This window comes from Oryzias latipes, chromosome 19, assembly GCF_002234675.1.
Source record: "Oryzias latipes chromosome 19, ASM223467v1".
In the NCBI taxonomy this organism is placed as follows: domain Eukaryota; kingdom Metazoa; phylum Chordata; class Actinopteri; order Beloniformes; family Adrianichthyidae; genus Oryzias; species Oryzias latipes.
This window is the reverse complement of record NC_019877.2, coordinates 239,681-253,268: the sequence shown is the minus strand read 5'-3', so window position 1 is coordinate 253,268 and position 13,588 is coordinate 239,681. Positions and strand designations below refer to the sequence as shown.

The following is a 13,588-nucleotide window of genomic DNA, read 5'->3' as shown; positions in this document are numbered from 1 at the left end:
CAAATGTTAAGCCAAAGCAGCTAACATAACATGGTGTCAGAAGAGAAAAAGTGACAACAAGACAGTCATGAGTGAGCAAGATGCAAACAGGAGGAGCGGGGACGGAGCAGCGGCCGTGCCTCAGCTAGCAGCGCCAGGCAAGTTCGACTTCGCAAAAGTTGCGGAGTGGCCAAGATGGCTGAAGCGGTTCGAGCGATACAGAATAGCTTCGGGACTCGACAAACAGTCGCAAGAGTTCCAGGTGAACAGCTTCATGTACGCAGCCGGCGACGACGCGGAAGACATCCTGAATTTTTTGCCCCTCACAGACGCCCAGAAAAAGTCATACGATGACGTCACTGCAGCGTTCATGGCGCACTGTGTGAGGAAGAGGAACGTCATTTTTGAAAGAGCGCGCTTCAACCGGAGGAATCAAGAGCCGGGTGAGAGTGCGGAGTCTTTCATTACGGTGGTGCACAAGCTGGCGGAGTACTGTGAGTTTGGAGCATTGAGAGAGCAGCTGATACGGGATCGTATAATTGTGGGAATAAGAGATGCCAGACTTTCAGAGAGCCTGCAGTTAGATGCAGATTTGACGCTGGAGAAAGCCATGACGCGTGTGAGGCAAAGTGAAGAGATAAAGAGACAGCAGCCGGTTCTCAGGGGGGCGGAGCTACCAGGACAGGTGGAGGCTATACAAAAACGAAACTTAAAGCCATTTAAAGCAGCAACAAGCAAAAATGACATGAAAACAGTTGAGTGCAGCAGATGTGGACAGTTAAAAAGACACACACGGTTTGAATGTCCGGCCCGGGATGCAGAATGCAGGAAATGTCACAAAAAAGGACATTATGCAAAGAAATGCAGATCCACCGGGGGAATCCACAATATAATTGGACAACAACAGCAAAGAAACAGTGAAGACGATGAAGAAGATTTTGCATTTCTAGGTGAAATGGAGAACAAAGAGGTTGATGAGTGAAGCAACATTGTGCATCTCAACCAGGAAAAGACTTTGTTTAAGTTAGACACGGGTGCCAGTGTCACGGCTATCCCGAGCAGCATTTACTCCCCACAGAAGCATGGGACATTGCAACCACCATGCAAAGTGTTGTATGGTCCAGGCAAGCAGAAACTGGATGTAAGAGGACGTTTTAAAGGAGAGCTGACTTTTGACAAAAGAACAACTATGCAAGATGTGTATGTGGTTAATGGACTGTATAAACCATTGCTTGGCCTTCCCGCAATAACTGCTCTGGAGCTCATCAAGAGAGTGAGTGCAGTGCAGACACAACCAGTGGACTTTAAGGCTATGTACCCCACAGTGTTCTCTGGTCTAGGGAAGTTAAAAGAACCATACAAAATCGAGTTGGAGCCAGGAGCGGTCCCATACGCCCTGTCAACTCCACGTCGAGTGCCGCTACCCCTGCGAGACGCAGTAAAAGAGGAACTGAAGCGGATGGAAAAAGCGGGTGTAATTTCCAGAGTGACACAACCCACACATTGGTGTGCAGGCTTGGTTGTGGCACCAAAAGCCAAACCAGGAAAAATAAGGTTGTGTGTGGACATGACACACCTGAATAAGTGGGTGCAACGAGAGAGACACATCCTCCCAGCTGTAGACCACACACTTGCTATGCTGTCCGGAGCAAAGGTGTTCACAAAATTGGATGCCACCTCAGGCTTCTGGCAGATCCCGTTGGCGAAAGAAAGCAGACTTTTAACAACGTTCATCACACCCTTTGGCAGATATGCGTTTAACTGCCTGCCTTTTGGGATTTCATCAGCTCCTGAGCATTTCCAGCGCAGGATGTCACAGATGCTGGAGGGGTGCGAGGGGGTGGTGTGCCATGCAGATGATGTCGTTGTCGTGGGAGAGGACATGCAGCAGCACGATGAGAGGCTTCACAGAGTGCTGCAGAGATTTGAAGCAGAGGGACTGACACTGAACGACAAGTGTGAGTTCTCTAAAGATAAAATCTCTTTTGTAGGTCACTGTGTTACGGCTGATGGGGTGTCCCCAGACCCAAACAAAGTCAAGGCTATAATGGAGATGCCTGAACCGCAAGATGTAGAGGGAGTGAGGAGAGTTATGGGCATGGCCAATTACTTGGGAACGTTTCTTCCTCACCTGGCATCATTTTCAAAGCCATTAAGAGACCTGCTTTGTGAAAAGAACGAATGGCATTGGGGAAACGCTCAGAAAGAGGCTTTTCAGAAACTAAAGACTGAACTGAGTTCACCACGGGTGCTCGCCTCATACTCAATCGACGCCAAGACGTGTGTGGCAGCAGACGCATCTTCATACGGGCTCGGGGCCGTCCTCACTCAGGAACAAAAAGATGGAACCTGGAGGCTGGTAGTGTTCATTTCCAGAGGGTTGACGCCTGCAGAAAAACACTACGCTCAAATAGAGAAGGAGGCTCTGGCGGTGACGTGGGCTTGTGAAAGACTAGCACCTTACATCCATGGACTAAGAGTCAGGTTGGAGACCGATCATAAGCCTCTTGTACCTTTGTTGAGCACCAAGGCTTTAGATGAGTTACCACCAAGAGTGTTGAGGTTTAGATTGAGACTTATGAAGTTCACGTTTGACATCGTGCATGTTCCGGGAAAGTGCTTAATAACGGCAGACACACTGTCTAGAGCACCGGTAAACCACACGTTCACACCAGAAGAATTGAACAACGAAGCAGAGGTCAAAGTCTTTGTGGACTCTGTAGTTCAGAGCATTCCTGCTACAGAACCCAGACTAAGAGAGATTCAACAAAAACAGCACTCCGACCCTGTTTATCCAGTGCTGTAAAACAGGCTGGCCCGAAAGGCACATGCTGCCACGGGAGCTGAGTGAGTATTGGTCAGAAAAAGACAATCTCAATCTGGCGGGTGAGTTGTTGCTGAGAGGACAGAGACTGGTCATTCCACAAAGCATGAGGAAAGAGATCCTGAATCAGATTCATGATGGACATCAGGGCATAGTCAAATGCAGGGCTAGACCTCGTCAGTCTGTGTGGTGGCCAGGTTTGTCGGTGCACATCAGTAAAGTTGTGGAAAATTGTAAGACATGTTCACAACATAAAGCAGAACATCGAGAACCACTACTGACCACACCAGTACCGGAGCGGCCCTGGCAGCGGGTTGGTACGGATATGTTCTTTTGGAATAAGGACACTTATATTCTGGTGGTGGACTATTTCTCAAGGTACATAGAAGTGGCTAAACTGAATGTGACATCTGCCGCGACAGACATAGCTGCCATGAAGGAGACATTCAGTCGCCATGGGATCCCAGAGACAGTGGTGTCGGACAACGGACCGCAGTACGCCAGTGAAAAGTTCAAGGACTTTGCTATGGAGTATGGGTTTGTTCACATCACCAGCAGTCCAAGATACCCGCAGGCGAACGGAGAAGCTGAAAGAGCAGTAGCTACAGTTAAAGGACTGTGGAAAGGAGGAGGGGAGAAGACAAAAGCACTTCTCTCTTATCGGGCTACACCGCTCGAGTGCGGCTACTCCCCTGCACAGCTGCTGATGGGCAGACAGCTGAAGACAACACTGCCACAGCAGCCTGTGACTCTTTTCCCAAGATGGCCAAATATGAAACAATTCAAACCCAAACAGAGACGGTACAAAGCAAACCAGCAACGCCAGTACGATCGGCGTCACCGGGTCCGTCCTCTGACGGTTCTTCAAACAGGTCAAACTGTATGGCTGCCAAGAGAGAAGAAAGAAGGGACAGTGGTACAACATGCAACTACACCTAGGTCGTACATTATTGACACTGATGAAGGTCAGATTAGGCGCAACCGCACACATGTGAGACCTTTACGTTCTCCGGAAAGGTCAGAGTTAACTGTGTCCACACAGCAGACTGGAGTGGAAGAAAACGCAGGTCGAGAATCTAGTATACCTAGTCATAACACACAGGACACGGTTAAGCCACCTTATGTAACATCTTCAGGACGAGTGTCCCGTCCGCCCAAGCGGTTAGATCTGTGAGAGTTTTTGGGAAATAAAAGAGAAGGGTGTATGAAAATTTTTGTTTGGTTAACAGAAAAGTGAGGAAGTCTGTGTTTTGATTTACAAGGAAAAAAAAAACAGAAGTAAGAAAGTTAAGTTGAATAAGCTTACGTTATTTGATACCCTAGATAGTGGGAATTATTTTATGTTCCAGAATGGAATTGTTAATGTTGATAAAGAAAGAGTGTTCTAACTAAAAAGGGGAGGTGTTGGATAAAGTGAAGTGGAACTATTGGTTGTTGTGTATGTATCCGGTCGGACGGAAATTAAGCGGACACAGAATAAACCACGGACGTGAGAACAACGCATGGTCTGGTTTATGTCGGTCAAATGTTAAGCCAAAGCAGCTAACATAACAGTTTTCAGGCAAGCTCGTGCCGGATGAGAGTAAAAGACACTTGATCAGATTTGTATTTATTTATCATAAACTGTAATCGTTGTCATGTTGGGGTAAAGGTTGTTGTTGAAAGAGGAGAGGAGGAGAGAGCAAGAAGGGACAAAGAGTGACAGGAGAGTCTGTTAAGCTTACCTGAGTTTAAAATATTGTTCACAAAATGTAACGTCGTCGTTGTTTTTGCAATTTATTTAATAAATGCTGGAACAAAAATGAATTATTTACATGTATTATTTAAATCTGATCAATTTTTAACAATCTCAAAAGAATTTTCATATAAATATGTAATCAATATAAATATATAAATATGTACATATTTACATTTTCGTTTTATATGTTAACATTTATTTTTATACATCTTAACAATAATCCTGGTCTTCTAGAGTCATGTGTGTCACAGTTGGAGCTGAAAGGAAAGCAGAGATTTGTCCTCGCAGACGGACGCCACTTTACCCGTCCTACTGGTTCCTGGTTTGGCTCAACATCTGTGGCTCCCAGCAGTCCCTTCGCTGATGCACAGATTGTGCAGAACTGAACTGCAGGCAATGATTTTCATTGCAAAGGTTGGTTTTACTTCCAGTGCCCCCAGAAATATTGCTCTCCTCCTCATCTTCATAATGCCAAATGCTCTCTCCACCACAGAGCATGCCTTGGCGTGGTGCTGGTTGTAACGGGCCTGAACCGCATTCCTCATGGGTTCCCTGTAGGGTGTCAGCAGCGTGATGGGATGAGCAATGCAGGGATACCCACCATCACCCAAAAGGATCCTTCAGGTGGGTAATGTTTGATTTACATAAATTGGGCTTTTACGTAGAACCTGTGAACTGTGGACTGATCCTTGATTCCCAACAAAAATATCTCTAAATTTGGCATTAGTCACATACAGCCTGCAGTTGAATGGAATAAAAAAGCTTCCTGTCAAAATAACAAGCTGCATTTTCTTTTAGGGCCTTTATTCTTAAGTGGCAGCCATTAATGCTCCCTACGACCTTTTGGAAGGTGGAAGACCAAGCAAGCTGCTAAAAAACCTGAGGTGACTAATGGCAGTTCATTCCCACTGGATGCTGGGTGACCCTGCTCATCAGCTGGAGGATGCGGTCTGCTGTCCTGTGGACAACGTCCCTCACAGTGGACCGTGGCATGTCAAAGGCCCTGGTTACCACACCGTAAGATGTGCCACACGCCAGCCAGAAAAGAAACACCAGGACCTCAGTCTCCTGTGCCCCCCCCCCAGAGTGTGAGGAACCCGAAGCTGCTCCACCAGATGCTCAATGGTACCGCGGGTCAACCGATCTGCGGGTCTGCCGGTCTGGTCTTGTGTCGGACTGACCATCAGTGTGAAGGGCCACGACAGACACCTTTATGTTGGCAAAGCAGTAGAGACGTGGAAGACCCTGTAAAATAGAAAAATAATTATTTCATTGAGTAAATTAAATCTGATTTTATTGAATGTTTCATTTTATTCTGATGTCTTACATTTTAGTTTATGACGTATTTATAAATGCTGGAAAATCTCGAGGGTTTTTTTTGGCTGGGTTTTTGGATTTTTATATAAATATTTAAAAATTAAAGTATTTTTCTTTAAAACAAGTTATATGGTTTGACTCTGAATAAAAAATACTAAACTTTGATCTCACAAGTGTTTCATGTAGTTAGACTATACAGTTCATAGTCCAGTGTTGAAAAATGATGTTAAAAAGTCTGACCCAGCAGACTGTGTAACCTTGAGCACAATTAGTAACAAATGCTTAAATTGAATTAATAGAAAAACTTTAAGTTTAACTCACAAGTTGTTCATGTCTGGTCAGGGGCATCCAGAGGAAATCTTCTGAGACGTCTGCTTCTCCTTGCTGTCCTGTGATGCTGCATATCTGCTCGTTTTTGGTTTGATCTCGTGAAAAACGGTTGAATTATTGCCAGGAACCCGGACAGATTCATATATAAAGCTATTTTCAGTAACGTAGAAGAGAAAACTACAGAAAAAAAATGCCTCCTCGCAAGAGCCCGTAAATCGTTCAGCGGCACAAAAATAAATATTGCCATGGACTAATGACTTGATGGTTTATTTATCAACTAATACATAAAATCTACACCAATGTGTTTGTAATTTTATTATTTATAAATCAGCCACGTTTTCCATGATCAGAACACAGCAGATTCATAAATAGTCTTCATAAAATGTTCATATTTATTATATTTTTACTTTGACAAATGGGTGTCATTCTCTGCGTTAAATAGAAGTTGTTTCCCTCCAGACCAGGTGGTGGCGGTAATGCGCCACTTTGTTTTCGTGCCAAGCGCCATTTGAAAACACCCGAAAGAGAAAACTAGTGAGCACGGGTGTCCGAATTGCTTTGAAAATTCAGAGAACTATATAGAGAACTATATAGTGCCGCACTATATAGGGTTTTAGTAGTTAGGGGTTAGGGCGGTAATTCAGACACAGCCCGGGTGTCCGAATAGACCTTTTTCGCAAAAACCGGAAATACGTCATCAACGTGTATACCTAGTTCCGGTTTGTGCTTCGCTGGCGGAGGAATGGCAGAGCCTAGAGTGTTTTCAAAGAGCCTGAGTTGTGTTCCGAAGTTCACCAGCACCGATGTGGTGAAGAGTGTGAAGATGCATTCGTCCACTAAAGGAAACAAATTGGACAAGGGATATAAATTCGACCACGAAGAGTTTATCCACCATTACCAAGGTAAGCCTCAGCTAGCTTTAGCCATAGCCGCATCACCGGTAATACGTCAACTGTAAATCCTGGTGTTATTAATTTGTAATATAAGGCATAACACATCGCAGTGAATATGTTGTGTGTATGTTTAAGTGAAAAGGCATGAGATTAACATAACACCCAAAAATTTGGCGAAGCTGTAAATAAGAAATGTTAAGTTGCCCGTATGCGTGTTCATTCTTTTTGCTGCTGCGGTTGCGGCACTTTCTTTACTTATTAGTATTATTTTTCTGAAACTAGGGTGACCAGACGTCCTCTTCTCCTGGACATGTCCTCTTTTTTGATACTTATATAATAAAATAACATTGAACATAGAGGAAATGTAATCATATTTGCTCTATGTACGCAGCTCTGCACACCAATTACTCTCGATGAAATATCTCACAAACTCACTTCACTCCTCTTTTTTACTAACTCAAATCTGGTCACCTACTGAAAGTTATAGTTTCATGTTACATTGATATAGCAACATAAGTATGTCTTAACTGTAACCTATTTAATTTATTGTGTCTAGATACCGCTGGATGCATAAAATGCCAACCTGAAAGCTTTCTCCTGCAGTTGTGCGGCTGCTAAAGGATTCTGCAATGACATCCTTTTGCCATCCTGTACCAGACCGCACATTATTCACAGCTGGGTCTGCAGGCTGCTCCACCCCCCTGGCCTGCACGAGTGGCTTGCAAAGATGGCACAGGTGGGTTTGTGATCATATTGTCATTATTTTTTAAGAACGTATGTGTATCCATAACAACTCTAAATTATTATAAAAACACCCCAAGTAGTTACTACAGACTTTAATTGCTTTCTGCCTTTTACTTATAAGGGAATCCATCCTGAACCGGTTAGTGAGCTGATGGTGCAAAAACCCAAAACAGTTGGCAGAGACGGTCAGAGGTCCACACTGTACAAGGCATTTACAGGTGATTAACTTTTTGTTGCTTTGTGAGCAAGTTAAGTTTTTTTTTTTTAATCTTATGACTAACCAAATTATGGTTACAGCAGATATAATGAATTAAATTTAAATGTAGTTATGCACTTATGTCTAACTTTTGTGTGTTGTGTTTCTCTTGTGTAGGACCACAGCCAGATCCATATGATGGCATCTGGAAGCAGATTATGCCAGGTGCAGCCCCAACCTCTCATGGCTGTGTTGGATGGGTTTCTGAGATGGAATGAAAGAGAACTTGGATATATATTATGGCAAATGCATGAATGCATACCTTAAATTACACTTATCTTGTCTTTAACATTCAGTTCAGCCTTCTGTCTGACTGTTGATGATCTGTAATGTTATTGTTTATTGTAAATGTTTGATGGTATTTGTGTTGTGATTAATCAGTTGTTGTTGTTGTTACCAAAAAATTAAATGAGGCACAATTTTGACCAAAATTGTTTTATTTGTTCATCTAATTTTTTTGTGAAGTCAAAGTCACATTTCAACAGAAAATTATTAAGAATATAACAATTATATTTAATTAAATTTTAAGAATATGTGGGAACACTACATTTTTCCATACTATTTGCACATTATACATTATTTACATACCAAACATTAATTCACTCTTCAAAACAAAAAAGTCCTTGATAATTTGCCAAAACACGGCAGTTTAGCCAGATCTGATTCCCACCGCCCATCAGTGTGAGCGGCACAGAGAGTCCCCGATGTGGAAGGACTTTATCATACTGATCACTCTTTCCACTATAATTCTGAGGCGGGGCATGGCTGCGTTTGATCTGTTTCCTCCTTGCTGATGGAGCTGAACGCTTAAAAGGTGGAATGATGAGCTTAGATCCAATGTCAGTAAGTAAGTCATGGATGTAATCCAAAGCCTCATCCAGAGCATCTGTGAAGATAAAGAAATTAAAAATCAGTCTTAAAACATTTGCTACCTTTCACCACAACACAGTAATCATGATTTGAAAAGTATGTTAAGTATTTAATTACAAATACATTTCATTTCTTTTTGTTAAGGAAAATACAAAATGACAAAATACTCTAAATTAATTAAATACATGTAATTAAAATAGGTGAGAGCATGAACAGCTTTTGTTCTAAACATTCATTTGTTCAGGTAGAAATGCATTTATCCAATAACGGTACACATAGTTGACTAACGTTAACCAAACACATGAACAACCTTACCTGCAGGTGGGTGTGTCACGTAGTCCTGATCCATGTCCTGCCTTAGCTTAGCCACCATGTCGCCATCGTCACAGCATAGCTGCATAGCCTGACGTTTGAGGTTCTGTCATATACTGACTCTTCTCCAAGGATCAGTAAAGTTTTTCCAAGGGAAAAGGCTCGGGACGACACCACTCTTCGGGCGACGAACGACGCAGACGCACCACAATCCGGAGCGAAAATGCCGGCAGCAGAGGGTGCTACCTGTGTTTACATTAAACTATGCCCTTCCTCTCTTCGGATCGCCTATATCATTTGGGTTTCAGGTTTGGATCCACAGGAAAATAATGAAATGAAAAGTAGGGCTGTTTTTGGTTGGAAGACGAACAGCCTGGAACACAACAGAGACTGCAACTCTTCCACTCTGCCATTCTTCATATGTGCCGCTATGCTAACAGGAAGTTGTTTTACACGTCATTGACGTATTTCCGGTCGAAAAATGCGGAAGTGTGAAAAAGGTCTATTGCTTTGAAAATTCAGAGAACTATATAGTGCCGCACTATATAGGGTTTTAGTAGTTTGGGAATAAAAGAAACTCATTTCAAAATAAATAAATATTATCCTGTGTCCGATTTTCTTCAAAGCAGATTTAAATTTGATGTGGAATCTTGCATTTTTTGTAACTCCAATGTGGAAACGCTGGAACATTTGTTTTTTTCATGCGATTACTCCAAGGAATTCTGGACTCAAATAAGGAATTGGATTAATTTAAAACTGAACATTCCCCCTTTTGGTATTTCTGATGTCCTGCTGTTTATGGAAAATATTGAAGATTCTTTCTCAAATATCATTAATATCATCTTACTTTTAGGAAAATACAACATCCACTGTTGCAAGTGGAGAGGTTCCAAGCCCTCCTTCCCAGGTTTTATTAACGATTTTAAATTATATTATTCCTCACTGAAAAGATTACAATCCTCAGTAGGTGTTAAAAAAATATCTAAACAAATTTCCTTGTGGCTTTTATTCTAGTTTCCGTCCTGTGTTATCATTTGGCTCCTGTTATTTATTATTTTATTTTTTGCAAGTGTTTTTAACACTATATGTTTATGACTGAGAGTATCTTCTACCCCCTTAGTGTTTCTGTATTTTGTGGTGTGTTCATCCTCTGCGAGAGTTTGTATTTTTGTCTTTGAAAAGTTCAAATAAAAAAAAAAAAGTAGTTAGGGATTAGGGCAGTAATTCGGACACAGCTGAAAAACAAAAATGCAATAAAACTGTGTATTTTCATTGAAGATCACAAGCTGTATCACAATCCCTAGTATTGTAAACTACAATTCTATATATTTTGTTTTAGTTATTTATTTTCTTTTCTTTTTCTTTCTCTTCTTTGTGTGTAGTTATGTGTATGTTTAAAGTTCAAATGAAAAATAAAAAAAATAAAAAAAAAATAAAAAAAAAAAATTCGGACACAGCTATCGATATTTCTCATCAGTTTACCGGAAGTACGTGCGATAAGTCCTCCGGGTGACACATAGATGGACCGTTCAGTTCTCCTTAAATAAACCCAATCGTCTTTTTTATGCGTTTTTTCCCGTTTATTTGCAAATAAAACAATTTATGTTATTTTACGAGATGTTTGTGCACTTTGTGTAATAAAAGACAAGAATGTGGTCCATAGGATTGTTTCGTTCAAGAACAAGAAGCTAATAGTTTAGCCAGTACTTCACAGACTCACTCAGGCCTTTCATTTGTGTTAAATCTGAATTTTCTTACCAGCATCTTGGTTCGTTTCAGCCTCCGGCGGCTGAAAAACACTGCAGAAATTTGGGTGCAGGTTATCTTCTGAAAACGGGCTGTTTCTGTCCAGCTGGTGGATGTTTTCCATGTTTTTCCTGGTCTTCTTCGGTTATAAAGAGTGCAACAGTGCGCCTGCGCATGGTTGATCGCAACAACAGATCATAGCGCTGAGCAGCCTTTGATGTTTCTAAAGGGTTAATCTCAGTTTGGTAAAAGAAATCGAGACGTCTCGTTATTTACGTGTCTTCCGTGGATTTTCATCAGGCATCTATACGGACTACACTCTGTCGTTACCATGACAACCAGGCTGCGTTCCATCACGTGCGTTCGTGGGTTTCATTAAAATCCTTTTCAGCATCATTAAGGGGTAAAATATTAGAACATGTCCAATGAAAACATAAAGATTAGAAATCGACTCAAAACAATTAAAATGAAAAGAAATAAAAAAGATAAAAATAGAGGTCTGCTAACTAGAAATGGTCAATTATTTCACATGTTTGATGTTACAGCTTCTTTCTTTATTTCTATTTTTACAAATCTTTATTATATACAGTCTGGAGCATAGAACAAAAGACTCAAATGTTCGAGATAAATGTCCGGTAGTGAAAAAGTGGAAGAAATCAAAGTAAAATCATGTTAGTCTACAAAGCTGAGAAGAATGAACAGCTATGAATATGAATATGAATTCAACTGATGAAACGATGTAAATTATGTCTACATTTATACAAACAACGCAAATAAATTTGGAGTTTTATTTCAAAATTCAGTTTTTTGAATAAATATTTTGTTAATAAACTCAGTTAGAATTATGAAGACATTTTAATTTCATAAACAGTAAAACTAAACTAAATGTGTTTCCATGTCAAGACAAACAGGAATAAATTTGATTAAATTTACTCCAAACTAACTTAGTTTACTTACAGGTTTAAAATAGTTGTATTCATGTTTCTTCGAGATCTTTACGAAAACGTATTTTTATTGAAATATTTGGTTTAAATTTTGCTGACTTTTTCTTTATTTACTCTTGTTTTTTTTAAAAAAAAAAACAAGCCAATCTCTCTACATTAACCCAAGAATGTCTAAAAAATTAACTCAATTATTTAAAAATTTAGTTGGAGAAATAAGACCCATTACATTAGAAAATCTAAACTTATGAAGGAATATAATTTGGGAGGTATAAAGACAACTGATTTTGAATCAACTTTTAGAGTAAATTGTTTAAAGACTTTATGGCTAACCCTGACTTAATATGGTTTCATTTTCCCAAAAACATCTTCAAAAAAGTCGGTGGATTATATTTTTTGCTGAGATGTGACTTTGAAATTTTCCAACTTCCTATAAAGATTTCAGATTTTCACAAACAAGTTCTTTTCCAGTGGAAAATGATATTTAGTCCTTATTTTCGCCTCACTGCGCCCCCCTGTGGAAGAACAGAGTAATGACCACAAACAGGAAGACAATGTTTCATCAGAATTGGTTTGACTCGTTTAAGTGATGTTCTTGATTCAAATGAAGAAATTCTTCAGTTAAGAGACTTCAAAAGCAAATATGATGTTTAATGTTCAACCAAGGAATTTCAGAAAACCTGCAGAGAAATTCCAGTTGCTTTAATACGTTTAATAAAAAATATAATATTGTCTTCCAATGTTCAAATTAAACTACCAAATTTAGTGATAGGAGAAATAAAACTTAGTGAAAAAATGTGATTATAAATACCTCAACAAATCCTTAAAAAGTAAATTATACCATGACTTTAATAGAGAAGTGAAATATAAATTAACTGAGACACCTGTCAGTCACATCAGGTGCTCAACTTTGGACATTCATCAAATGGACAGTGGTCCCCAAAATTAAAGAAATGCAGTTCAAAATGATAAACAATTATTACCCATCAGCAGAGACGCTGAGGAGTAGATTTGGCTTTGAGGTTGATCCGTGTGATTTCTGTCATACAGACCCAGAAACAAGAAGACAGCTGTTGTTTTAATATCCAGTGATCCAAAGATTCTGGAAAGATTTTCATAATTGGCTAAGTCAAAGAATTAACAACATGCGATTCACATAAAATGATAGTTTGTTTATAACAGTAAGTTGTCAAAAGAGACAACAAAATTAGTGAACATCCTCCTGATTTTGGGAAAATATCATATTCATAAAAAGTGGAAAAAAGATCAGCCGAATTTCCTGTGTTTTAAAAATGAAGTCAGACTGTATTTATCCTCATTAAATGTATACAGAACTCAAGTCCTTTGATTGATGACATTTATAAATCTGCTACAGAATGGTTACAGATCTAGGGTCCAGATTGTTGATTGCCTTGAATTGTAATTTATGCTGAAAGGTTTTATACTTTTATATATGTGTGTATATATATGTGTGTATATATATGTGTGTATATATGTGTGTATATATATATATATATATATATATATATATATATATATATATATATATATATATATATATATATATATATATATATATATATATATATATGTTTTTGTGAAGAGCTGTGTCTTGCATCATTGTGTGGTTGTGTCTCC

At 39.8% G+C, this 13,588-nt stretch overlaps 1 protein-coding gene across 5 annotated transcripts in view; it reads right to left on the bottom strand.

The window, feature by feature from the left end:
- LOC101169270 (gastrula zinc finger protein XlCGF57.1) overlaps nt 1-11,317 on the bottom strand; it is a 31,087-nt gene extending 19,770 nt beyond the window's left edge. For all 5 annotated transcript variants that reach the window (XR_002872079.1, XR_002872078.1, XR_002872080.1 and 2 more), the window contains exon 1: nt 11,022-11,317. Coding sequence is in view for 2 of the 5 variants with exons in the window: in XM_023949309.1 (XP_023805077.1) it covers nt 11,022-11,133 (112 nt within the window). In the remaining 3 variants the exon portion in view is untranslated. The remainder of the gene's footprint in view (nt 1-11,021) is intronic.
- Between the last annotated feature and the right edge of the window lie 2,271 nt (nt 11,318-13,588).